The 27,971-nt window shown below is 41.4% G+C and overlaps 1 protein-coding gene across 1 annotated transcript in view; it reads right to left on the bottom strand.

Moving 5' to 3' along the window:
* Positions 1-5,087: 5,087 nt before the first annotated feature.
* MED14 (mediator complex subunit 14) overlaps positions 5,088-27,971 on the bottom strand; it is a 59,799-nt gene continuing 36,915 nt past the window's right edge. Inside the window, exons 21-31 of the mRNA XM_067545135.1 lie at positions 26,572-26,841; positions 22,046-22,195; positions 21,312-21,423; positions 20,425-20,556; positions 19,007-19,189; positions 18,025-18,260; positions 16,464-16,643; positions 16,117-16,224; positions 15,526-15,651; positions 10,734-10,923; positions 5,088-5,698 (exon numbers count right to left, since the gene is read on the bottom strand). Coding sequence (XP_067401236.1) covers positions 5,625-5,698; positions 10,734-10,923; positions 15,526-15,651; positions 16,117-16,224; positions 16,464-16,643; positions 18,025-18,260; positions 19,007-19,189; positions 20,425-20,556; positions 21,312-21,423; positions 22,046-22,195; positions 26,572-26,841 — 1,761 coding nt within the window. The 3' untranslated portion in view covers positions 5,088-5,624. The remainder of the gene's footprint in view (positions 5,699-10,733; positions 10,924-15,525; positions 15,652-16,116; positions 16,225-16,463; positions 16,644-18,024; positions 18,261-19,006; positions 19,190-20,424; positions 20,557-21,311; positions 21,424-22,045; positions 22,196-26,571; positions 26,842-27,971) is intronic.

Genomic DNA, 27,971 nt, shown 5'->3' on the forward strand with positions numbered 1-27,971 from the left:
AGCAGTACATCTTACAGCCCAAGGGTAGATGTTTAGGGAGAAAGAGAATCTTTTACCTTTGTGTAAGTCAAGCCAAAGTCATCTTGCCCAACTAGAGCAGTCTGTTAGTGTAGTATACCTCAGGAAGGTTCCATGTACAAATCCCTGTGATGAGAAATAAAAGATCTTACTGAAACGTAATAGCCGTGGAATTGCTGGTAGCCACTCAGATTATTGCTTTTATAGATGAGCTCATCTATAAAAGCAGAAAATGTTTAACTACACTGCACGCTGATGAATGATCCTTCTAAATGCTTTGTTTAACTTTATTTCCCTCATACCATGTAAGTGGCATAGATTCCACCGGAAGGATGGTAGGATTCACGTATGCTAATCAGCGGTTCCCAAACATTTTCCCTGAATGACCCCATTTTCAGATGTGTTGTTTCCCCCTACTCCAGACAGCATGGACGTTGCAGTTTTAAAATGGTGTCCTCCCTGAAGTGTGCTTCACATGCCCTGCACATGCAAAGTCACGCCACAAGGAGGATGCCATTTTGCTTTACAAAATGGCATCCTCTGGACAACATAATCTCACATACATACGGTGCATGCAAGGTCATGCTGCATGGAGGGCGCCATTTTGTAGAGCAAATAGCATCCTCTGTGCCATGTGACCTTATGCATGTGGTACATGTGAGGTCACACTGTGTGGAAGAGGCCATTTTGTGAAATGGCATCCTCTGCACACCCAGGATTGCCGTGACCCCGTCTGCCAATGAAGTGACCCTACTGAGTCATGACCCACAGTTTGGGAACTGCTGTGCTAGACACTAAAAATTATTTAAGCCAATCAGAATGCAACATGTCAATACTAGAAGAGTTCTCTCTGTTGCACTTTTTTTTTTAATCAAAATACATGTTTCCTACCATCCTTCCAGTGGAATCTATGCCACTCACATGGTATGAGGGAAATAAAGTTAAACAGAGCATTTAGAAAGGATCGCTACCTGCTTTTGAAAATAAATATTCACACTTTGATCTGCCTTAGTATTTGTGCAACCAACAGCAGAAGAATAAGATCATTGTAGTGATATTCTATCAGAGCTGATAGGACCACCCAGTATTAAGGTTTCCCAACATGTCCGACTAGCAGATGCTGTTTTCAGTCACTTATAACTTTGCCAAAGTTTAACCATTTGGGATGAAATTTTTCATACCAGATGTCTGCCTCAGATTTTTTTTTTCTTTTTTTAATGTCAGCTAAAACACTTCAGCAATTTCTAAAAATGAGGGTTGGGAATAATTAATAATAATTAATAATTAAAAAAATTCTGGCAACCTTTTCTTTGAAAAGCTCTAGCGTCCCCAAACTTGAAATTTGGCAGGGGATGAAACTTTGAGTCAGGCAGCCTGCCGACTGGGGGTGGGTGGGGAGGTAAGAATGGGACAGGACGGGGGCGAAAGGGGCAATTGCCCGGGGGCCCAGCAATTTTTAAAGGGGCACAGGACACGGGCAGCAAGGTAAAAGCTTCCCCTTGGGAAGGCTAGCTTCCTGTCCCACCTCTTCCACCCGTGGCCTGGGCCACTGTCCATCCCCGTTCCGCCCCAGGCCTGTCCCTGCTAGCTGCCTCCCTCCTCTCTCCCTCCCTGCTCAGCCCCTCCAGCTGTCACTCACCACCTGGAGGAAGGGGGAGCGTGGCAGAGAGAAGGGGGATTGAGTGAGGGGAGGAAGATGCAGCAGCGAGCAGGCCAAGTGGGGAAAGAGGAAGGCCTGAGGGTGGGGACACAGGCAGACGGGGTGAGGCAGGACAGTTCTGCCCCATCCTGGGGCCTGGAATTCCTGTCGTCAAGGATGTGCCTTTTATCATCCCTGAGAAAACACACCCAAATTTGACCACATTATAAAAAAAAATTGGGGGCGGGGGGAGAGGAAGGCAGCTGTTTGCATGTGCTCAGTACAGACTTGCAACAGCTGAACTCTAGGAAGACCCCATCCTCACTGAGCATGCTCCATCTTCTCACCGCTCTTACTGGTGTACCATCTACACAGAGCAGCTGGGCTTGCTCTAGCCCCAAGCTACAGGAGCAAAGCCACACTTTCACTATCATGGCTGCTTAGAGTTGGGGTGGGGTACCAGAACTGAGACGCCTGCTGTCACCAAGGCAGCACGGAGGATGAAGCTGCTTGATTCAAATGCAGAGAAATTTCAGATCTAAGTTGTTGTAGGGAAGGACTGGGGGGGGGGGGGGGACGGACAAGAAACCTGGGCAATAGAGACTGGGACTTTAGGCTGATGGGATGACTGGAACCAAAGAAGCAAGGAGAGAGACAATGAGCTGGGGGGGAGAACTGGGATGGAGTAGGCAGAGACCAGGGCAAGGATCCAGAGGAAATGAGGACACACATTGGATGAGAAGCTGCGTGAGGAGAGAGACTGGGGCTAGACAGGACAGGGATCATGAATGGAGAGAGAGACACGGGGGAATTGGGAGTGAACTGGGACAGGCTAGGCCAGCAGCCTGGGACTGGGATGAGGCATCGGGGTGGGGGGAGACTAGGACTTCCTGGCAAGGAAATTGGACCAGGATCAGAAACTTGAGGAGTAGAGACAGACTGGGAAAAGTGGCCAGTGGTGGGGCAGAGAGAGGACTAGAACAAATTGGAGAGGGTGGGCAAGGAGTCAAGCCTGGGGTGAATGAGCAAAAGAGTCTGTGCTCACTAGAGTATACTCCCCTCCAAAATGGAATGGAACCAAGATTCCGGAGTCTCACCGTTCCTCTGCTGTCAGCAAATACCTATGAAACCCATTGGCATAGCATGTGTCATCCCTCTCTAGTTCTGGGGCACAAAGAGGATAGCAACCTACCATTGTTAACAATTAGTTCAAGTGGCAGAGGTCTGTGTGGTGGATCTAAATGTTCAACCTACCCCTGAACTAGATGGGTGTCAATAGCATATGATGGAATTTGTTTTTTCAACTTTTTTTTTTTAAACTAGGAAATGACATTAAAAAACTACTTTAAAAGACCATTACTATGGTTGCAAACCAAAGCACTCAGAAGTTAGAATATACCAGAATTAAGGTTGCCTGTGCCTTAATTCAGATCCCTATGTTTCCATTGTCCATACATCTCATTCTTGCATCAAGAGGCAGCTTTGTCTGAAACAGAGTCAGACTAACAGAAAGAGTTCCTAGGTAGCACTCTCAACTGCTCAAATGAACAGCCAAAACTTTTCATAACAATAATGCTCTGGGAATAATTCAGTGTGGCAAGTGGGTATAAGTGGAGACTTCCTAATCTTTAGTATTTGACCGCCAGAAGACTGAGCACATGGGAAATCAGACTAAATTACATCTGTAGATGCAAGGTTAAGTTACTGCTTTGAGAGGAACCAAAGTGTTGCTGGAGGGTAGTAAATGCTTCAAATATTTTCCTATATTTTCTCTATGGATTAAACTGTTTTAGAGTGTGGCCTCAAATATAATCCATCTCCTCCCCTCTAAAGTAATACCCTTTAATACAGAATACCTATCAGTCTCCCCAAACTCTTGAGTCTTAATCTCATAACTCTTGGTCGTGCCATTTTAATCACAGCAATATATCACAGGTTAATATGCAGTTTTTTCAGTCTCTGCAATGAGGTGGTAGAATAGTGAGAGAGACAAGTCTCCTATTTTCTGAAGTGCTCAGTCCTTTCAAGGCCCTCTGTCTCACATCACTTTCATCCTTGAATGTTAGTAAAACAGTAATTACATCCCATTCTCCAGAAGCTGGTTCCTTAAGGCAGGCAGCTAGTGGATATGGGAATTGCCAAACCATGAATAGTAACCCAGTCTAGTATCTGATGTAACTTTTTCTGCTCCATGAGTTCTGTTCTACTGCAGACATCTTTAGTGCCTCTATCTAGTTTCTAATTTCAACCTAGAAAAAAGGCAGGAGTTGAATACCTCTTTAGCTGAACAACAGCATTTAGAAGTTGGGTTTTTTTGTGTGTGTGTGTTTTTTGTTTTTTTTTTTTTGGGGGGGGGGGGGAAGATCACTGTCTTAGGTTAAGTGTCAAGTGTCTTTTAAATAATAGAGAAATACGAGAGAAATTGAAGGGACCAATATACACAAAAGAAAAAGATATGTTTGTAGCTGAAATTTGAAGCAGAGACCAATACGAAGGATGTTCCAGATAGCAGGAACTTCAGAGATGGCTCTTCCACCAAAAGGGATAGAAGCATGTAGAAAGCAGCTGCTAAAGAGAGAGGAGTAGATTCACAAAGTTCATAAGGCAGGCAAGAGTAAATCCATGGAGATTTTTAAAATGAGTTTGGAACTGATTCTTAAGATGAATGGGTAGTCAATAAAACTATTTGAGAACTATCTTAAATCTTCATTAAGACTGAAACTTATCCATACCTTCCTTTTACTTTCCAATTTCTCAATGTAGTGTCCAACTCGAGAAGTTAAACATGAAGTTATTTCTTTAGTCTTCTTGGTCAACTTCAGCTCTCCTGAATCAGCTTGTCCAACTTCACTGCACACAATTTGAAAAAAAGGTGGCTTCTTATTTCTTCTACTTCTCCTCCGTGCAGCACTGACCCCTAATCCAACATTGTATCTAAAATTAAGGATTTCAATACCAATGACAGTCTGGGTAGTCCTTAAAATGAAAGGCAGAACAAAAAGCAGTGGCCTTTGCGAGGTATATGTGGTTTCTTTTTGCTTCGAAAAAATATAAACTAAATTTTATTTTAAATAGTGTTTATAACTAGAATTGATATGCAAGTATAATTTCCTTAAGATTTAAAAAAATCAGAATTATTGGCAGTGTGAAGATGTCATCATTGAGGAGCAAAATTATTTCTTTCACAGGATTGAGGGCGGAGAAAGGGTGGGACCAAAAACACAAACAGCCATGTAGGAGATAAGGTAAGTGATCTGAAGTGGCTGGAAAAAAAAAACCTGACAGTATTTTTAATTATAAAATTTGTCACATCTAAGCCAATAACATGTATATCAAAATTTAGTAAAATATTTTACAATATTAATTTCCTAAAGTGGTGTAATGGAGAGAGAGAGAGAGAGAAGGCGGCATGAAAATCATAAAATCTTAGTTTAAGGTTTTTTTATCTAGTTTATTAAATATTGCTTTTTGGGGTCATGTTTACAACAAGCCCAAGTAATTTGTTTAAAGAGTCAAAGCAGTCATATTAAAATACAGTTTCAATATAAAGTTTGTCACAGTTTTACAGTATTCAAAATGACAGATCTGCCTTAAAAAAAAGTCTATTACACCAAAACATAAGAAAAAAAACAAAAAACAAACAAGTTTGGCATTTTCATAATCTTAGTATAAAACAGAATATTAAATCTATTAGCGGCAAGCTGACACTTTAAATCTATTACCTAGTCTGAAATGTCTCCCATTAAAACACACTATACAAGAGCACTATATAAAAGTTATGTTGATGATCATTTGATGAAAGTGCATCCCTGAAAGTTTCCCAGTTTATTATATTTAGCTTTTTTTAAAAACGTAAGATGTCAAAATGTCCTTTTCTCTCTCTTTTTTTTTTAATTGAAGGCTTTATTTCAAAGTTTGAGTTTTTTGCTGCTTAGTCTCTTGTTGTTCAGCCTTGTTTTAAAAGTGTCTATGGGCGCCCACCAGGGGACAGGGCAAGATTAACCATTAAATCATGAACAGCTCCAAATATTGTGCATTCACCTGGAACACGAAAAAAAAATACAAGTTAGCATGACAGAGAAAAGATCAATTAAACAATCAGGGGTTAATTTAATTTGTAACAAGCAAGCAAAGTATGCCACTCAAGCTCGCTACACAGTAGGGCTCACACAGTGCTTTCTGATTTTTAAATACTGTTTAAAACCATTTTAACATAGCTTAAACAACTATGCTTTACCCACACTGACTGGTTTAACAGTGTTAAAGCGTTGTTTAGACTATGGTTTTAACCTTAGAAGGGAAAGGGCCTTAAAGACAGTACTAATTAAGACTTGAAAATTCCACTGACCTCAGGGACTAAGCCTGCATGAATGTGTCATTTCAGGAATGTTGTTTTTGTATCTCTGGCACAAGTTCCCAAACCTGCCACACCCATTCAATTTGGGAATATGTCAAGTAAAATAACTTTAGCTTCAATTTCTCAGCACAGTCTATGGCTGACCATTAATCTACCAGAAACTAGTGAAAGCTAGTACTAAGGCTTTAATACCTTTTGAGCCTCATGAATCCATGGGATGATTTATCATACAAGGAGTCTCTAGTTCAGCAGTTCCCAAACTGTGGGTCGCGACCCCATGTGGGGTCGCTTCACTGGTAGATGGGGTCATGGCAATCCTGAGCGCACAGAGTGTGACCTCACACGCACCGTATGCACAAGGTCACGTCGCATGGTGGATGCTAATTTGCTCTACAAAACAACACCCTCCATGCAGCATGACCTCGCACACACTGTATGTGTGTGAGGTCATGCAATCCAGAGGACATCATTTCAAAATGGAATCCTCCTTGCGGCGTGACCTTGCACGTACAGTGCGTGTGAGGTCACACTGCAGGGAGACACCATTTTTAAACAACAACTTTCATGTTGGCTGGGGTAGTGGGAAACAACAAATGAAAATGGGGTCATGCAAGAAAAATGTTTGGGAACTACTGCTCTAGTTCTTCTGTAACCTGTTCATAAAAAGCTTATGAGTGTTGCACCTTATCAGATTTGGTTTCAGAAAAACTTCAAGAAAGTGACAGAAGTTTACACACAGTATCTGATTAAGAGCGGCAACTAAACATTTTTAAAAAACCCAAGAAGTGTGAAACGAATGCTGGGTGAGAAATGGTTTCTCGTCCCACAAAAATAAGATGTCAAAAAATTTTCCCATCCTAAAAATCAGGATAAAAAGGCAAAAATCTCACATTTTCATGAACCAAAAATGCAAAAAAGTTTGTAGATGGGGTCAACTGAAACATTTTTTTTTTTATATAAACTTTTCACTTAAGTTGACTTTTCACTTCAAAATTTAAGTTATTTCAACACAAAACACTGAACTGTTTAAAAAATGTCAAAATGGGACGTGGACAATTTCAAAAATTCTCATAATGTTTTTGAAATGGGATATTCTTCAAAAACAACCTTCTCTCATGAGCAGTTTCGGTTTCAACAAACCAACATTTCCAGCAAAAAGTTCCCAAAAATTTCCCTATTTAAAACCTCTTATGCGGGTCGGTTTCAATGACCCCAACAGTTGTTTTAGAATGATTTTACAAAAATATATAACCACCACAAGCCAAGGTGAAGAATTTTTCATTTTTATTCCAGCAAGACTCCAGATCTCAGGCCATACAGTTCTCTAATTCCTTTCTATTAGGAAATGTACAGCAAAGGTTATGGTACAATTTGAAAAATAAAGACTTTAAAACAACAGGTTTTCACCTAGTCAGCTTCTTTGGGCTGCATTCTTCCTCTCCACTTAACTTTGGATTACTTAAGCAGTGTCAATTAAGATCGGTTATGTTCTGCTGCTGAGGGAAGATGGTGTGATCTAAATGATTAGGACAGAGTGCACTGGGAGCCATTAATTCCTACTGCTGAACTGAAACAGTCACTGCATGACTTTGGACAAGTCATTACCTCCTTGCACTTAACACCACGTTGCAAAAAATGGCTAAATAAAATGCAGAACCTCCTTGAAAACCAGATATTCAGGAAAGGTTAGCTCAGGTGAAGTGTAACAAAAAAATTAAAGCATTTGAAGACCTTGATTTCTTTTTGGGGAGGTGGGAGTGTAAGTCTTTCCTGGAAGAGATTCACTGTGTATTCACAAGGAGTTAATGTTTCAGGGAAAGAAAGATTTAGGCAGTGTTTAACATTATGTACCTGAAAATAAAACTCTGCCAAAAAAGTCACTTTTCAGTTACTAGTATTTTATTAAAAGGAAAATGAAGTCAAGTACAAAATACTCTCTCACAAAAAGAGAGAGCAAGGTAAAAGATACAGCCAAAATGAGGCAACACTGATTATAGTATACAATAAGTGTAAATAGTACCATAAGTGTTACTTCATGGATTTTTTAAACTGGTTCATCTCATTTGTCTCATCCTTCCTCAAATATTTCAGTTGTGAGCATAACACAGGTAAGTCAGTCTTGCCATTTCTTATCATTTTTATTGCTGCAAATCACATTTCTCCACTGGCTATGTTTTTGTAACCACAAAAATGGAACATTTATCAGCTATACTCATGATGATTAAGGTAACAGGTATTTGTCTTTGTTGAAATTAAACAATTTGGGGCATCTTCCTAACACCATATCTATGGATATATTCTTGCAACAACTCTAGTTTTCTGACAGTGGATCAGAAGCAGGTGTTAAAATACAGGGAGTGCAATTCTCATTCCTCTGCTAAAACCAGGCAGGAAGCTCTCCCTCTTTTCCCTAGTATGGGAAGCCCCATTCCTCTGTGGCTTGTGTAGTGAAAATTCACCAAGCAGGGGAATCTGAAGTGAGACCAGCAGAAGGAGCTAGTGCCTTGCCTGGAAGTTTCTGGGTCTCCCAATCCTTTCCACCAATGGGTGGAGCTGCAATAGCATTTGTCAGAAGCGGTGTCACAGCTAGGAAACCACTATTCACTCCTCCTGTAAAGATATGTCCTGCAACTAGCTATCCCTCTCCTCCACTGGGCACAGGGATAACCTCTCCTACCGCTCCAAAGAGACGAGAGAACCCCTTTCACCCAGCTATACATCCTTCAAAAGGTCTTAAATCTTTAAAATGGCAGAAAATTACATTGCACATTTCAAAAGTTTCCAGGAAAGGGCCCTTTCTCCTGCCCCCCGCCCCCCCCCCCCCACAAAAAAAAAAACAAAAAACAAAGCAATACAAAAAACCCCAAAAACCATCAATATAGCCACTCCATCCTGGTAGAAATGGGGCTGGAGTACACAAGGGATGTCCCTGACTCTACTATCTTTTCTTGACTGGCTGAGATCCTACTTGAGGACATGAGCTCCTTTCAGACATTTTTTTCTTGTCCCCATTCTGTTCCCTGGCCTGTGTTCCATCTCATTACATTAAGACCTATGAGACAGCTACAAAAACTAGTGAGAGCTCCACCCTCTATCTTGCTCAACTTATCAAAAAACAGACATCTCAATTTGGGACATTTCAAGTGGCTTTGAACATTGTTCCCTCTGCAGTGGCATTCCTACAATGTTTTGCTATGGAATTCATTTCATCATAACTTCAGGAACGGAGATACTACAGTTAGGCTCAGAGAAATATCTATATTTTTCCCCTCTAGTACTAAAATGAGAGAGAACTTGTAATTCTGATAAATTCAGTGAACTTTGTTTTTTGAAGGAGTGTTATTTACCCAACTGAGCATTCCAATCTATTGTGTACAGAAATATCGTGAGCAAAACTACTTCTAAAAAAACTTTATCATTGTGTAGGATGTTATTCCAAAACATCAAGATTATCAATTATTATTTTTAAATAATTATGTTTGGCTAGTTAAGTGGAACAAACATGTCCTGTTTCATATGACATCATGCTCAGTAATAAAGTGCCCAAATCTATTTATCTTTAAATCTACAAGTGAGGAGGTGATGTAGGACTGAGATCTCACACACCATCTATCGATCGTGGGAAAAATGAAATTGCAAGTTCAAAGTTCCCTTTACAAGTTCCACTGTCCTCTTCCCCCATCCTGCTTGGGCCCTAGTTCTCAGAAAGGGTCTAACATGGGATAAGAGGCAAGCCACAGAAGGAATTAAAGCAGAGGACAAGACTCACATGAAGTCTGGGAAGCCTTGCCCAAGCTTTGTTTGTTTTCCCTTTTACTCATCTACACTGCTACTAAGTTTAATATAACAAAGGATGCAATACTAATGTGAACTTCTTGCCATGATTTTCATTAAAATATGCACATCCCTACCAATTTAACGTAAGTAAACATTCTAAAATTCTGTCACTCCAAATAAAGCATCAAGCATAATAAATATATGGTAAATTAGATTAAGATTAATAAATACTTAGAACAAAAGCAGAATTCAGTCTGTGTGTTCACCATTTATACCCCATCGCTGGTGTATTTTAAAAACAAAGTTTCTTTTCTTTCGGTGTTTAAATAAAAATGTTGTAATAAAACTGAAACACAGTTTTCATTCCTATGAACAACTTAGATGCAAGAGCTTCACAGCACATTTGGCAGAAAGTGAAAGTTTTCACTGCACCCTTGACAACTCTGGTAGAGCGTACATACAGCAAACAATCACTCAGACCATTTTTTATTCTTCACGATACATGGACAGTGTTTGATAAGTGCTTTAATATATCTTTATGCTATTCTATTGAAATGGTTTATTAATTGATGGTAAACCATGCAATCAGATGTTTTACCACAGCATTGTAATTGTTATTTACACTGAGCCCACTCATGAACACTATGTGGCTGTGACTGCAGTAGTATGAGCCATGTCAAAATACATGCATTCCACCTCCTAGACAAACAATAAACTAGGTTGTGCCATTAATACAACCCTCTGGCACAAATGACTGGTATGGTCCCAATAGTAATGACTAATACATGAATTAACCCTCATGTCAGGACCTGGAGATCACCTTAAGACAGACTGATAGATTCTCTCTCCACATAGACATGCATCACTAATGAACTAAATCCCACTTTCTTATTCTTAAGTCTGAATACGTCTTGAATTCTATCTATTGGATATGTACAGTACCTGGTCGTGGAGAATTCAGTTCTGCAAACCTCTTAAGAATACTGCTAACCATCATGGGAGCAGCAACGGAAGAGTTCTGCTGCCTGGGAATGTCTGCCTGTTGCGTTGTACCCGAAGCCATATCATAAATGATTGGGACAATAATGCTAATGGCTTCCTGTGGGACTGTAGTTTTCTGTGTTAACTGAAGCTGTGAGTAGAACAAAAATGATAAAAGGTGCATTAAGATGAAACAGTATTTTTCAGACACCGACATGATGTTAGGGTAGTTGACTTGCTACTTCAAGCCCTAGCTTGTAGTCAAGTCCTTTTTTATTTCATTTCCTTTTAAATTATCCCTATGTGGGGAGCCCCTTCAATACAGTAACATACAAAAACTAGGTTTCCCATAAAGGTTCCACACCTAAGAAAATATACTGAAGTAAAACTAATTGTGACTACAGTTTTCCACATTATGTTTTCATACTACTGCGCATACACAATACATTAGTCACATTTTATACTGAGCCCACTGTCGAAAATAGAAAAAAAAACCCGTTACTTACCTTGTAACTGTTGTTCTTCGAGATGCGTTGCTCATGTCCATTCCATTCTAGGTGTGTGCGCGCCCTCGTGCATGGTTACTGGAACTCTTTTCCCTTTAGCAGTACCCATAGGGCATATGCCGCAGTACAACAGGTGCCGCTGGCCCTACGCGCCCCCCTCAGTTCCTTCTTGCTGTCAACTCCAGCAGCAAGGGCGAGTAATGGAACGGACATGAGCAACACATCTCGAAGAACAACAGTTACAAAGTAAGTAACCGTCTTTTCTTCTTCAAATGCTTGCTCATGTCCATTCCATTCTAGGTAACTCTCAAGCAGTACCTTGGAGGGGGCCCAGAGTTCACAGATGAGCTGCCTGCAGCGCTGCTCTGCCAAAGCCATCTTCATCCCGTGCCTCCCGGATGATGGTATGGTGGGACATGAAAGCACCGATGACCAAGTAGGAGCCCTACAGATATCCTGCACAGGTACCTGCACCAGAAAGGCCGCCGAGGAAGCTTGCGCTCTGTGGCGTGGGCTGTGACCACATCCGGTAGAGGCACCTTCGCCTGCTTGTAACAAAACTTGATGCAGGAAGTTATCCAGGAGGAAATACACTGGGCAGAGACAGGTAAGCCTTTCATCCTATCCGCCACTGCAACAAAAAGTTGTGTAGTCTTCTGGAACGACTTAGGCAAGTAGTAGCATTCTACATTGAATGCACTAACATGAAGCGTGTGCCACCTCCGTTCTTCCTCTGAGCCATGTGGCTTGGGAAAGAACAACAGAAGAAATATATCCTGGTTACAATGAAATTGAGACACTACTTTGGGTAAAAAAGCAGGATGAGGCCTCAGCTGGATCTTGTCTTTATAGAAAGTCGTGTATGGTGGTTCTGAGGTAAGTGCCCTAGATTCTTCTTGCTGAGGTAATCGCTACTAGAAAGGATACCTGCCAGGAGAGCAACAGCAACAGACAGGTAGCCAAAGGCTTGATGGAGGGCCCCGTAGCCTAGACAGATCTAGGTTTAGATCCCAAGGGGGCACCAGTCTCGAACCTGAGGGGAGAGCCTCTCTATTCCTTTCAGGAACCTGAATCATAGAATGGGGAAAAAAAGATTTCCCATCTATTGGAGGGTGAAAGGCTGAGATGGCCACCAGGTGAACCCTCAGTGAGGCAATAGCTAGGCCTTAAAGCTTAAATGCAATAAGTAATCTAGAATAGCCTGAATCGATGACTGTTCGGGCAGAATTTCTTGGGACGTTGCCCAGCAGGTGAACCTTTTCCACTTGGCCAGGTCCGAAGCTCGAGTGGAAGGCTTCCTACTGCCCATCAGAATCTGCTGAACCTGCAATGAACAGGCCCATTCCTCTGGGTTCAGCCATGTAGTCTCCACACCGTCAGATGCAGAGACTCAATCTGTGTGCAGCAGCCGACCGTGGTCCTGGGAGAGGAGACTGTGCCACTGGGGCAACTCCAGTGGGGATGGGGGGAGGCACTATTGACAGCTCCAGCAGTGTGCTGAACCAATGCTGGTGGAGTCATGATAGTGCAACCAGGATAATATTCATTCTGACCCTCTTGATTTTCAGTAGGACTCTGTGTAGCAGCAGAATGGGCAGGAATGCATACATCACAACCTCCGTCCACTGTAAGAAAAAGGTGTCGGACAGAGATCCCACTTCGAGCCCGCAAAGAGAACAAAACTGGAGACATTTCTTGTTCTATCTGGACACAAACAGGTCCACTTGGGGAGAACCCCACCTCTGGAAGATCATAGCAGCCACCCTCGGGTGGAGCGACCACTCATGGCGGGGTCAGAAGGACCTGTTGAGGCGGTCTGTTGCGTTGTTCTTGATGCCCTGGAGGTGAGAGGCTAAAAGGTGAAAATCGTGGCTCGTCGCAAGGTTCCAAAGACACACTGCTTCCCTGCAAAGGGCTGATGAGCAGGCCCCCCCCTTGCCTGTTGATCTAGTACATTGTAGCGGTGTTGTCCGTCAGAACCCGCGCTACCTTGCCCAAGATGAAGGGAAGGAAGACCCCGCAAGCCAGGCATATTGCCCATAGCTCCCTTACGTTAATGTGCATCTCTTGCTCCTCCCGCGACCAAACCCCTTGAGTACTGGGGTTGGAGCTGATATGTACCCCACCCCAAATCCAAAGCGTCCAACACCAACATGATCGAGGGGGCTAGTTCCTTGAACGCATGTCCTGCAGTACTGAGCGAGGGTCTTGCCATCATCCCAGTGAGGACAGGATGTGGGGGAACCGTGCCAACTCCCATCCAGTGAACGCCTGTGCGAAGATGAGAGGGATCGGTGCTGCCCATCAGAATGCAGGGCCCTCAGTGCCGGGGACCAGGATCAGTATTGCAACGACGATGGAGACCATCTCTGTCATTGGTGTTCTACTGCAGAGAAATGCCCCAGAGACAGGGATCAGGAATGCCCCCTCAGAGACTGGTGCCACAATGGTGACTCCCTGCGCGGTGAACTGGTCCCTCAGGGATGAACGCCTCTGGTCAGGGGAGTGGTGTAGCCATTGCAGAGGACCCATCGCGGGCTTCCCCCTGGAAGCCGGAGCCTTCTCCTTTGACGGCACCTGGAGCCTAGGAGAAGGCAGCAAAGGCAGGGCCATCAGGTTCCTCACTGCCTGGAACACTTCGGACGTCAATGGCACCGTAATCTGAAGAGGCCCCCTTCCGCTCCCAGGAGTTGGGGGTGGCTCTCTTGGCGGAGTTGCACCTCTGGGCGGCAATCCCCTCTCCTGCTGACCCTCAGCCGGTTGGTCCGGTACAGGTCCCACGCTTGATCCTGCTTCCCTGGACTTCTTCTGTGTGAGGGAGCAGTCACTGTCTGAACGCTGCTTCCTCTATCTCTTCCTCGACAGGGAAGAGGAAGAAGTCCGGTGCCATGGCAGGGCTGGTGCCGACTGGGTGATTTGCTCCAACACGATGCTTGGCACTGAGTAGATCGTGCCAGCTTGGAGGCTGGTCTCAGCGTTGCCTCCATCAGCAAGGCTTTCAGGCGGATTTCCCTTTCCTTTTGGGTCTGCGGCCTGAAAGCCTTACAGATCTTGCACTTCTCCTTCCTGTGTGCTTCCCCCAGGCACTTTAGACAACTGTTGTAGGGGTCGCTAAGAGGGAAGGGCTTGCTGCAGGAGACACAGAGCTTGAAATCTGGAGATAAGAGCATGCCCCACTCCCAGACAAAGGTCCCAGCAGGGACTACTCCTAACTTAACTATCAACTATTTACAACTACTTAACTAACAAAGAACATATAACGATAAACAAACTAGCTAACACTGCTTAGGGTACTAAAGGAGCTCTTGCGAAAGCAAGCAGAACAGTTCCAGCAACCATCACAGGCAGGGAACTGAAGGGGCGTAAGGCCGGCAGCGCCTGTTATACTGCGGCATGTGCACGGGACTCCAGGGGGCGCTGAAGCCGGCCCTATGGGTCCTGCTAAAGGGAAAAAAATTCCGGTAACTGTGCATGGAGGCACGCACACACCTAGAATGGAATCAACATGAGCAAGCACTCAAAGAAGAACTGCACATTGCAGCAAAACTTCTAAAATAGTTAAACTTTTCTAGACCTATGTTTTGTATGCATCTCAAATTTCCCAGATAACAGCTCAATAATTAGGAATAATCTACACTCAGTCTCAAGATACTATTGTTGAGGTAACGTTCCAAGGACCCATTTGCACTACCAGTTCAACTGATTTTGTAACTGGTTAAAGGCACAATCATCTAAACCTGACAATTAACACTGTTCAGTTTGTGTCCACACAGTGGCTTTCCTGACATCAGGCCACATTTGCATCACAACATTCTGGGAAAATGCAAGCAGCTATCCATCCCATAGTGCTTCAGCAAAGGATGGAAAGACCAGAGGGGAAACGCACAGAATGGCACCAGCAGTGCATGAAACAATGAATTTTATGATACTTTATCACAGCATCTCCAGAGAGCAAGAAGGAAGACTAGCCAAACAAGGTAAACAGGAACAGTTATGGGATCATATCCACAGAAAGGAAAAAAAAAGTGTGCTGAACCAGTTATAGAAGAACAGTATGCAATCTTAGGCCTCTCGCAACAACAAAACGTTTTTAGCTACTATGGTTACTAGCCAAGAATAACCATGCCACATGCAGACAAAGAACAGGTTAACAGATCTGACCCTGCCACTAACTGGTTAGTAACACTGCTCTTCTTTCAGACCCTGTCCAGGCTGCAGCTTTTAACAAGGACAGCTATTATACTTACGAAAAACAACATTTTGGATTTCAGCACAACAGCAGGTGTTCCTGGAGGTGCAATTGGTGGGGCACTGGGAGGAATCGTTAAACAAAACTGCACATTCCATTTCAGTTGGCTTGCTTGATCAGGGAACTGTTTTAAAAACATGCCAGAGAACATGATAAAGCAAGGCACATTAAGGTAACATACGTGTCTGACTTCTGTAGTGTGTTGGTACAGTAAAACAGGACACTTAAGCTAGACTTTTCAAGATTTCTGATGATTTCATACTTAATATAAACTAATCCTCTCTTGCTATGAAAATGGTTCTGTGAATCTACGCTGAGATAGCAATGAAAAGATACTATACAAACACACAATTGTGTGATTTCTCATCAAAGTCTAGGGAGAAGACAAGTTTTTGTTGACTTCTTTGTAACAAGTATAGCGAACACATCTTGACTGAGTTTATGCATTTCATAGTAGATTCTATCTTCATCTACACTACAGGGTGGAATTCATTTTGCAGTCACCACAAACAGATTTTTATTATTTCAAGTGTAGACTTTGGAGTTCAGCAGACTAAATGTTGTCTATAAAGTTAAAAATGTAACTTACCAACTCCAGTTTCATGATGTGTACACAGTCCCTGAGGATATGCGTAGGAGCTCCTAGTAGTTTTGTAAAGGCTATTAGCGTGTTTGCTTTAAATGGTGGTCCTGCAACCTATAACAACACAATACAAATTAGGACTGTCCATCTAGATCAAAATTGGTCAATTTGCTATTTATATAATACCACAACTGGGCATAGCTGTTAATCTCTACTCTTACCCTGTAGCCCTTACTCTCATCACTAGTTTCACGGATAAGAGAATTACTCATGAATAAAGGCTGCAGATTAGGCCAATATTAAGGTGACGTATACAAAACAAGGCAATGAATGTTAGTAGTTTAAATACATACTCTTGTTTCAAAGAATTTCTCCAAAACTTGTAGTTCCTCTGGTTTCCATTGTCCTGCATTTTCAGGTGTTACTTTTAGCTGCAAAGTCTGGTTGGTTTTGGGATTAAGGGCAACCCTGCACTTCAGTGCATCTGTCTTAAACATTATTACACCCGGTTCATTGGAGTTTATTAGCTGTAGCTGTATGAACAGAAACAATGCATCTGATAAGTACTTCATAGAGCAGCAGCAGAACACAAACTCACCCTTTAGACCACCCAAAAATGTTGAAGATTATTTCTTTTAACAAGAGCACCAATTAAGTTTTGGCCACAAAAAACATCACCCTTCGGGAAAAACACAGTGCTAGATCCCGGCACTCACTCTGTTCCTTTTGCACTAGCCTGGAGCACAAGGGAGTAGAAACTGACCTCATCTCCACAGCTGTTGATTACGTCAGCATGGAGGGAATCTTCTGCACTGCCTCCCCATCCCTAGGGCATGACTGAAGCATGCTGAGTTCTGGACATTTCCAGCTGGGGGCAACTCCTTGGGATGTACTGCCATCTGACAGAATTCAGAGCAGCCTCAAGCCTGCTCCATACACCACTTACGGTAAAACAACCCCAGGATCAGGGATCCGTAACCTGACACCAAAATGGCTCTCCACCCCGCCCAGATGCACCCAGGGAGACAGGGCATCAGAGGATCTGACACCAATCAGCATGTTTTATTTATTTATTTTTTAAAGAACAGCTATCACATTATATGACTGCACAGTTTTTACTTTTTGGGAGTGGGAGGAGGAAAGGGGAAAATCACACAATATTTTGCATACAGATAGGAAGGATAATTTATCAAGATCTCAGATATTACTGTGATGGGGACACAAAAGTGCTTGCACAGAGGGACCAGATATTTACTGTAGTCAGGCAAGTAGGAGACTCCACATCTAGAAGCGTGGGTTTCCCTCAAAACAAGGACTTCAGAATATGGTCAGCCTAAATTTGATAGCTGTGTTTCACTTTGCCAACAGCATGAACAGCATAAGCAAGAAAGATAAAATGTAAGTTTGAGATCCTCTATATTTATATAGAGATTTACTAGCATTAATTAAGCCTCACATCCCAAACGTGAGGGTTAGGCAAGTATTACACGTATCCATTGTACTGATGAAAAGAACTGTAGCAGGGGGGGATTCAGTACTTTTTCTTAAATTCATACTTGAGTCAGTGAGCGAGTGCCAGGAATAGAACACACAGGAATTCTGACTCTTCATCACCTGTTCTAATCACCGGACTTCATTTATTCTAGATATAGATTATACACAGTTCTTCAAATTAGATGCTGAAGGTGTATGGGGTTCCAACTAGAAAGCTGGAAACATTAATTAGTGGCAACATTCTGGATATCTGCTCTTTCTTCCTCTTTTTCCAAGATGCTGAAAGCAATTACAATTCAGATAAAATAGTTTGTGATTTATTATGAAAGAGACCTACAAGGCAAACATGTGAAAGAACTATTTAGAAAATTGCACTTCAAAGTCAATAGTTAGAGTGTTACACATTAATCATTTAAGTACCGTTTCCTGTTGGATGATCCTCTGAAGGTGTCGCCTCATAATAACTGATCCAAGGAATCGCTCAAGAGGGGAGCAAAGATAGCTGCCAGCTAGTCCTGGGACAAGCCCAGGAGTAGGAGAGGGCAGCAGTAAAATATTCAAGGCACTGTGAGTGAGGATTGTGGGGATAGATGCAGCCCAGGAACGCTGAGGTAGTTTACGAGGTGGAGGCATATTAGTTGGCATTGTTTGGGAACCTGATGGAAATAGAAACATCCTCACTTATTTAAAGTGTACGGAGCTTGACTGCAGATTATGTTTTCAAATTTTTACAAAAAAGTAACAAAGATGATAGTCCTTGCCCCAGAGAGCTCACAAGGTGTCAGATAGGATGGTACTGGTGGACAAAACCCAAAAATAAATGGGGATGGGTTTGGAGGAAGAGGTGACAACAAGACTAAAAGCTTTAGCATGAAAGCAGAAGTTTCAGCTTGCCAACTTCAGATATTTAATGATTAATCTTTATTTTAAATTCCCAAATAGCTGCTCCTCAATGTGATTTACAATACTAGCTGCCCTACAACATATGCCCAACTACATAGTAGCTATGCCCATTTAACTCAACCCTTGCAGATAATCTCAGTAACATTAGCAACTAGTATATTGGTCCTTTTTTCTCTCCCAAGCCTGAAGTTATGGGACAGCCAGCAGATGGCAATTTTGTTAACTCCATCAGCTGGCAGAAGTGATCAAGTAGTACAGTTAAAATCAGTCCTGCCAAGATCATTTTACAGTGTTGAAGTGTGAAATGTTACTATTCTTGCACTCATATGTACTTCCAGATGTTCTTCTCACTGCTGCCATATAATGCACATATAACAACAAAGTATTATTTTACTCTGAAAGGGTAGCAGATACAAATAAGGAATGCTATAAAAGAGATGGAACTAGAAATATTAACTTTAAGTGCTTCACAATTATAATACTGTTGAATATAACCTACTTGTTCCAGCTCGTGGGGAATGAGAAGCATCTGGGACTGGAGAATGGAGAGAAGGGTTGGCTGGTGACATTCCAGGCATGCGTGCTGCTGGTGAGGGACCAGATACTTGAGGAGATCCTGGCCAATTCCCTGCACGCTGACTGGGCGACATCATTGTGTATGGTGAACTAGGATCTATAGTACCTGTGGAAATCTCAAAGTTATTTTTTTTAATTAAAGCTTTTTCTTAAGTAGCAGAAAATATGGATCACACTCAATGAGTTCAAACAGAATATTCAGAAACTCAGTGTAAAACACCAATATGGCACACAGCATCCACTTCCTTTTATCTCACACTCCATGTATAGCTGTATGTAAAATGTAAGAATTGTAAAGAATTTTTAAAAATTAATTTAAAATTGAAGTTTACATTTTATTACTTTGCCTTTTCATTCTATTAGTTATGGATTAGATTCTGCAAAGGGATACTTCCATGTAGAGTCCCACTGACTACAGCAAGTCTCTACCTCCCAACAACTGGACGAAAGCTGGACAGAGTGAAAGACAAAGGGTATAGTTTACTCAGGGAAATGCCTCAGTAACTTCACTTCACTACAGTGAAGTTCCATACTAAAATCCACTGGTGTATGCTTTTAAGAACAAATCAGACTGTAGTGTCTACAACAGACTGTTTTTCAGTTACTTGAGTGATATGCTGAAAAATAAAATCCACCCAATTTTTGGTGATTTAAAAAGTAGCGATGCTGTGAAGAGCAGACTAACATACTGTAATTACAGTAGAAGTAATTTGAATAGAGTTTTGCAAGTAATTCAATAACTGAAATATGGGGAAAGGATCAGCTGCACGTTTTTGTACACTATAAAACATCAAGACTTGGTCAACAATTTTCAAGTTTTAAGTTACTCAATCTCTAAGCCTGTTCTCAATTACTTCATTTTTATTATTCAAGCTGCATGGGAAGGTAATTAAAAGAAGTTGTCTTGCATTTAAAGATTCAGGGTAAAGTAATTAAATTTAGTTGAAGCCATGACTGCTAAGTGATACTGCATGATATTCTAGGTCAATTTTCCCCATATTAGTAAGAGGCAGTTAGTGATTGGTACTTAATTGTCAAAAGACTAGCAACATGTCAAAGTAGTTCAAAGCATCTATATGGCTACAATTAACAAGAAAACCCACATCTGCACAAATTGCTATTTCAAGTCAATTGCTGAACACTAATTTTTCCAAACAATGTAAGTCTCCACACCTGAAGAAGAGCTCTGTATAGAGCAAAAGCTTGTCTCTTCCACCAACAGAAGTTGATCCAATAAATGATATTACCTCACCCACCTCGTCTCTAACAGACAGACTTAATTCTAAGAAACAGTTTATTGTTCATATCACAGTATAGAGATGTGCCAGTACAAGAACTCACCATGTGGGCTGGCAAAATTAGCTGTTTGTCCCATTGTTATTCCAAGGGAGGAAGGTGAAGGAGTTGGACCAAATGATGCTGGTGATGGAGCTCTTAAAGCTCCACTAGGGGAGCTGGCAGCATGCAGATTTCCTGATAAAAGCATCCACACACAAACAACAATTCATTATACATTTCCTACTTTTCGTTCAAGAGCTTGAGTAAACCAATAGTAGAGAGAATCAGAAAAAAGTGCTCTCTCTTTTAGAGACACTCGTACTAGACTTGTCAGAGTTTCCTTCATCCCCAAGAAACTGCATGTTGGACATAAATCGACAACCCTGCACTCTTATTGAGCAGACAGGATGCTAATTTATATAGTAACCAAATCCTACTTCAAATGCAAATGTAAATTGGAAATTACAGTACAAGACATTCTTAGGTAATAGGTATAATAATGTTTTTCCTTATTATAGCAAGAGCCTCAATGAAACTACAGTTAACGTTGCACTACTATTTCCAATATAAGCTCTGTTCTCAGATGCTCATAACTTTTAGAAGTTTGCACTTAGTTTTGGTCTCCACCCAAGTGTAAACATCTGGGAATAGCTGAAACAGCCTTTTCAAAAAAGGGCCTTTAAGTGAACAAGTTTTGACCAAATTAGTAGCCTTTAAAAATAATTCCGTATTATGCAAGCACAGCAAATGCCAATTATGCAACCACGGCTGAACTTCACGCAGAACTCTCATGCTGCATAGCTAAGATTGACCACTCTGTGCATGCCTCATGTAAGTAACAGAAGGTTATTTATATGAGACGTATGCAGTAAATCATACTATTATTGAGAATATAAAATAAATCTTACATTCCATAACAGCTATTGCCAATATGCAGAGAGCCATCTTACCTGGTGACTGTGTATGCATCATGGAGGGAGATGGGGTCACTGTGTTGTGATAGGATGTGGGTGGTGAAGTAAGAGGGTAAGCTCCTGATGCTCCTGCCTGTTTTGCAAAGGGCTGAAAGCGTCAACACAATAAAATGAAAATCTTCAGTGATTTCACACTGAATCTACTAAGCATTAATGTTAATAGATTCGGCAAAAAGCTGATTGTAGTTTGGTATATAATCTGTCTAATCAACCTATCATCAATAATACCCAAGTCTCCACACCTCCTTATTCAGGGCTTGCTACTTTGTTCCATGATTTCTGAAGAAGTCTTCCCTCAAACCACATAAACACACTCATTTCTTCACTCCCATCCTCCAAAGACCAAAAATCCAATTCAGGTCCTCCGATTACCAAAAAAATCTTGTATTTTCGGACCATATTTTCCTTCCCTCGATAACATGCTCCTTTTCTGTTTTAAATAAGACATGTTGAGTGGTTCTCCAAAATTGCAGTCAACATGCTATGTGCTATCTATGATGCTATCTCAAAGTAAACATAATTTTAAAAACACGAGTAAGTCTTCCAAGGGCAATTCCAAAGCAGTACAGTTTATACTCTCTTCTCATCTGCTATTACCACTCCTCTGGGAAAGACAGAGCACATATGTTTTCTAAAAAGACAGAGCTAATTATGGAGAATAATGGAGATAAAATGTAATTTATGGTTTTAATATTTTGCCTACATATTACCTGTTGCTGTTGCTGTGATGGTTGGGGCTGAAGTTGTGATATCAATGAATCCATCATGTCCCCCCCAATAGGAGAAGGTGGATTATCATCCTCATTTACAGATCGTCTTCGTGCATCTTGATTGCTGTCAACAAACATGTTCAGGAATGTCTGTGGATATATTTGATTATTATAATTTATTACACGTCTCTAACAGCAATTCTATACTTACAATTGATCTAAATAGCAACAGCAGTAATGTATGTGTGCTATTTATGACTCATTCTGTTGTCCCTAGATTAAAATATAAACTCCATTACTTGAAATACAATTCACAAGATCAGGAATTCAAAGACCAATTTGGTTACTAAGAAACTGTTGCTGTGTGCCACTCTGGCAAGTTTACCCCTATAATTCAGTAGTCTTTCACCCATCTCCTATTAGAAAGGGAGTCAACGTTTTAAGCAACTCTAGTATTCGAGATCAGTACAAGTTTATTCCCATATTAGTTTTGGCAAAACAATCCCCCCTCTTGTTAAGTTCTACTGGCTTGTGCCAAACTATTATCAAAAGATGGAAATCTTAGTCTCCAACTCTCAAGTCCAAAAAAATTGACTCAGTGTTGGTTAAATCAAACTTAGTAAAATCTACAACATTTGTGAAGCCATAGGGCTCTCAAAATGTTGAAAATTTAAAACATGAAGGAAACCATATGTGTTGATGAGAAGACAAGAAATAAAATAAGGTATATAATAATTTGAAGTGAAGTAATGTATAGGAATCAACACATACTAGTAACTGAAAAACATTTTTATGAACATTCTGTATTTAGATAGGACTGTCAATTGAGATGTAGTTGTACAGATAACTTTGTAAGTGTAAAAATGATCTTTACAACAACAATTCCCTTTTTCACCTCCTCAAAAAGACAAGAGCCCTTTACTTAGAAGGTATCTTCAAGAAGAAAACCATGTAAACTGGAAAGGCATCTGCTTTCCCAATGTCCCCTTACCAAGAGCCAATTTCCTATAAGGCTTTGAAATTTTTGTTTTTTAGCCAATGGGCACAAGAAAGAAAGAATGAATTGACTATTCAGGATATCAAATCTTTAGCTGAAGAGAAGTTTCTAGTGCAATTAAAGGACATTTATGCACAGCACTAATTCCCAGAATCTATGGCTTACAAAAACCAGGTATAAAAAAGGATAAGAGCACAGCTACTCACAGGAAGATGCTTAAAAAACAAAAAACGCAATTACTTCTGGAAGATGCAATATACTTGGAGAAATTATAATCAAATTAGCCTGTGTCATTCAAGAGAGTCTTCTCTTCTTTAAAGAAAGATTATTTAATACCACTGAGTGCCCACAGAACCTTATTTAATATGATTTAAAGTAAATTCAAACTTCTTAACGTATAGAACTGTAGGCATTCAGACAGACAACTTTAAACTCTGCCCTACAGTGATGCTACAAATAAAGCATTTTAGTATTGGTGGTCCTGGATTATACTAAACTGATTTTTAAAAAGTCAGAATTTTTCTCCCGCTAGCCCCTTTCCAGCCCACACTCATCATGTCACTACACGGCACCCACACAACTTTAAGGTATTGAACAGTTTGCATAGCATTAACATGTGAATGCCTTGAGAATAACTTGTGAATACCTTAACATGTGAAACATGTCAATACCTTATAGTGAATGACAGTGAAAATGAGGCAGGATCAGAAGCTAAAATAGGGAAAGAACAAGTTAAAAATTACTTAGACAAGTTAGATGTCTTCAAGTCACCAAAGCCTGATGAAATGCACCCTAGAATACTCAAGGAGCTGACTGAGGGGATATTTGAGCCACTGGCGATTATCTTTGAAAAGTCTTAGAAGACAGGAGAAATTCCAGAAGACTGGAAAAGGGCAAATATAGTGCCCAACCAACAAAAAGGGAAATAAGGACACGCCGGGGAATTACAGACCAGTCAGCTTAACTTCTGTACCCGGAAAGATAATGGAGCAAATAATTAATCAATTTGCAAACATCTAGAAAACAAGAAGGTATTCGTCAAGAACAAATCATGTCAAACCAACCAGATAGCTTTCTTTGACAGGGTAACAAGCTTTGTGGATAGGGGGAGGCAGTAGATGCGGTATATCTTGACTCTAATAAGGCTTTTGATACTGTCCCGGATTACCTTCTCTTAAGCAGTCTAGAGAAATACAACCTAGATGGAACTACTATAAAGTGGGTGCAAAACTGGTTGGAAAACCGTTCCCAGAGAGTGGTTATCAATGGTTCAGTCGTACTGGAAGGGCATAACGAGTGGGGTTCTGCAGGATCAGTTCTGGGTCCAGTTCTGTTCAATATTTTCATCAATGGTTTAGATAATTGTATAAAGAGTACACTTAAGTTTGCGGATGATACCAAGCTGGGAGGGTTGCAAGTGCTTTGGAGAACAGGATTATAATTCAGAATGATCTGGACAAACTAAAGAATTGGTCTGAGGTAAATAGGATGAAATTCAATAAGAACAAATGCAAAGTATTCCACTTGTGAAGGAACAATCAGATGCACACGTAAAAAATGGGAAATGACTGACTAGGAAGGAGTACTGTGGAAAGGGATCTGGAGGTCATAGTGGACCACAAGCTAAATATTAGTCAACAGTGTAATGCTGGGGCAAAAAAGCAAATATGATTCTGGGATATATTAGCAGGAGTGTTGTAAGACAGACACGACTGGAAATTCTTCTACGCTGATTAGGCCTCAACTGGAGTATGGTGTCCAGTTTTGCGCGCCACATTTCAGGAAAGATGTGGACAAATTGGAGAAAGTCCAGAGAAGAGCAACAAAAATGATTAAAGGGCTAGAAAACATGACCTATGAGGCAAGACTGAAAGAACTGGATTTGTTTAGCCTGGAGAAGAGAAGACTGAGAGGGGACGTAACAGCTTTCAAATACATAAAAGGTTGTTACAAGGAGGAAAATTGTTCTTCTTAACCTCTGAGGACAGGACAAGAAGCAATGGGCTTGAAGTGCAGCAAGGGAGGTTTAGGCTGGACATTAGAAAAAACTTCTTAACTGTCAGGGTGGTTAATCACTGGAATAAATTGCCTAAGGAGGTTGTGGAATCTCTATCATTGGAGATTTTTAAGAACAGGTTAGACAAACACCTGTCAGGAATGGTCTAGATATTACTTAGTCCTGCCATGAATGCAGGGGACTGGTTTAGATGATCTCTCGAGGTCCCTTCCAACCCTATGATTCTATGTTTGGATTTATTTTAAAACTGCAAAATCCCTGTGCTGTATTTTACTGTAAATTACTGATATGTATTCTCAACCATAACTCCATCTTAATTTAGTTTGCCTATGAACTTCCCTCTCCCCCCTCCCTCCCAAATTCACATGATCGGTTTAAAAAAACCCCCAAAGAGGTACCATGAGAGATTTCTAATGATCTGAAGCAACAGTCTTAAAATTAAAAACTTTAATTACCATATTCACTAGTCTGCTCTAGCCGCTTTATGCCACTCTGGAGCAGCGCAAAGCAACCAGAGCATACTGGCCAGTTACACTACATTTAGAGCTGTACTTGGAATCCATACCCCAGATTCCCCCTTGCATCTCTCAGTATATGCTACACACCTCCCCAATTCCTCACTCTCTCCTGCACATTCCAGTTTTCCTCTCTCCTGCCCCTTTTACATTCCCCTAATTACAAGTACACCAGTCTTCCCCCTCATTCCCCACTATAGACTCCTATTGCCTCTCCATCTGTGTAGATCTGGAGCAAGGATAGATTTTGAAGAAAAATATTTAGCACACTTGGTCATTTTTTGTCATTAACTTTCATAACTGAAAGTTTCTGTCAACAGAGACTGGTGCATAAAAATAATTCAGAAAATGAGAAATTCCCCTCCCATTTCTCAACAGGACTAAAGCATAGGTCCCCCCTCAGTTCTGGTGCCATCTTTCAAAATGGCCAGTGCCTCCCACTGTTTCCAGTGACAACAAAGCCCACCATCATCTTTAAAAGCAGTCTTTAGCTTCAGTCCTATTGAGAGCAATGGGAGACTGCAGCCTTTTGAAAGAGAAATTTCACACAAGCTTTTCTGAAACAGAATATTATCCATCAGCCCCTGCTGAGGAAGAAGTGTTCAGCTATGAAGAACGGGAAAAAGTTACCATTAATCCTAAAAAAGTCTTTAAATGTAGCCTTCGTCCAAGATTTCAGCGAGGTTTAACTGTGAAAGAAGCCTGCAGTGTCTGCATTATTTCATTATTAAGATCATTCAGTAGAAAGAAACAATCTCACATTGAGAGCTAAGTTTCTTGTTGGACACATTTTGAGTTAAAATAAATTTAAACTAATTTACCAGTTTACTTATAAATCAGAAAATTAATTCTGTGATCAAAGAGTAAGTGCTGCAATGTTGAGGAGATACACTGTATTCTTCACACAAATTGGCTGAATCCCTGCTTTAAGTGAAAAACTCATCTCAACCTTCACTATGGAACCATGAGTGATGCTAGAAAACACAAGAACAATTACCTTTAGTCCTGGTGCAGGATAAAAACCTTCAACTATTTTACTATTGTCAAAAAGGCTATACGCTCCATCTCGTATTGCCACCACCCCACGGCTCCGGCAGTAGATGTCAATGCAGTACATATTCCTAAAAGCCAGCCTGATGTGCGTGGGTGACTGCGGCAGGATTGAGAAACACTGATACGCAGTGTTGGTGCGGTGAGTCAGACCCAGCATTGGCACAGTTGGAAGTTTATTGATGGCATTTAATGGAGCCTGAGTATCAAACAATACCTGCAAGAAAACAGATGTTGAGAAATCGATTAGCTTCCACAACCAATCACAAACAGTCTAATTTAAGAAAGTCGGGCCTGGTCTACACTACAAGGTTAGGTTAAGGTAAGCCACCTTGCATGGACCTAGCTGTGAATGTGTCTAACTTAAATTTGTCTCTCATCAACATAACTACCCCATTATAGCAATGCAGTAATACCACCTCCCTGAGCAGCACTGAGCCATGGTCGATGTACTGAGCTCGACAGTGAGAGTGTAGACACTGTTACATATGTTGACTCTAACAGTCCTCCAGCAGCTGTCCCACAATGCCCAACACTGACCACTCTGCTCACAATTGTGAGCTCCACTGCCAAGGGGTCACAGACTAGAAGGCCCCCCACCCCTTAAAGCTCTGCGAATTTTTGAAAAAAATCTATTACTAACCTTCCATAATTGTTGTTCTTCGAGATGTGTTGCTCACGTCCATTCCAAGTAAGTGTGTATACGCGACAGGCAGAGTCACCAGAAGGTTTTTCCCCTAGTGGTATCCATAGGGTCGGCTCTGGTGGTCCCTGGAGTCGCGCCTTCATGGCACCACATATAGGTCCCTGCTGACCCCTCCTCCCCCTGCCTCTTCAGTTCCTTCTTCCCAGCTGACTCCGACAGAGGGGTAGGCGGGTGGGTGTTGGACATCTCAAGGAACAAGCGTTACAAAAGATGAGTAACTAACTGTTTTTCTTCTTCGAGTGCTTGCTCATGCTGATTCCAAGTAGGTGACTCCCAAGCAGATCCATAGGAGGAGGGGGCAGAGTTCAATGACCTGCGGATTGCAATACCACTCCACCAAATGCAGTCTTGTCTCTGGCATGCTGTGTGATAGCATAGTGTGCAGTGAAGGTGTGAAAAGATGACCACATCGCAGCCCTACAGATATCTTGGACTGGGACCAGATCTAGGAATGCTGCCAAAGATGCCTGTGCCCTTGTGGAATGAGCTGTCAGTGCTGGGGCAAGTACCCTTGCCAAGTCATAACACGTCCAGATATAGGATGCGATTCATGAAGAGAGTCTTAGGGATGATGCCGGAAGCCCTTTCATCCTGTCCGCTATTGCTATGAAGAGTGGAGTTGTTTTTCTAAATGGTTTAGT

This window comes from Emydura macquarii, unplaced genomic scaffold (genome assembly GCF_026122565.2).
Source record: "Emydura macquarii macquarii isolate MOO-44397 ecotype Brisbane River unplaced genomic scaffold, CSIRO-AGI_Emac_v2 contig_1043, whole genome shotgun sequence".
Lineage (NCBI taxonomy): Eukaryota > Metazoa > Chordata > Testudines > Chelidae > Emydura > Emydura macquarii.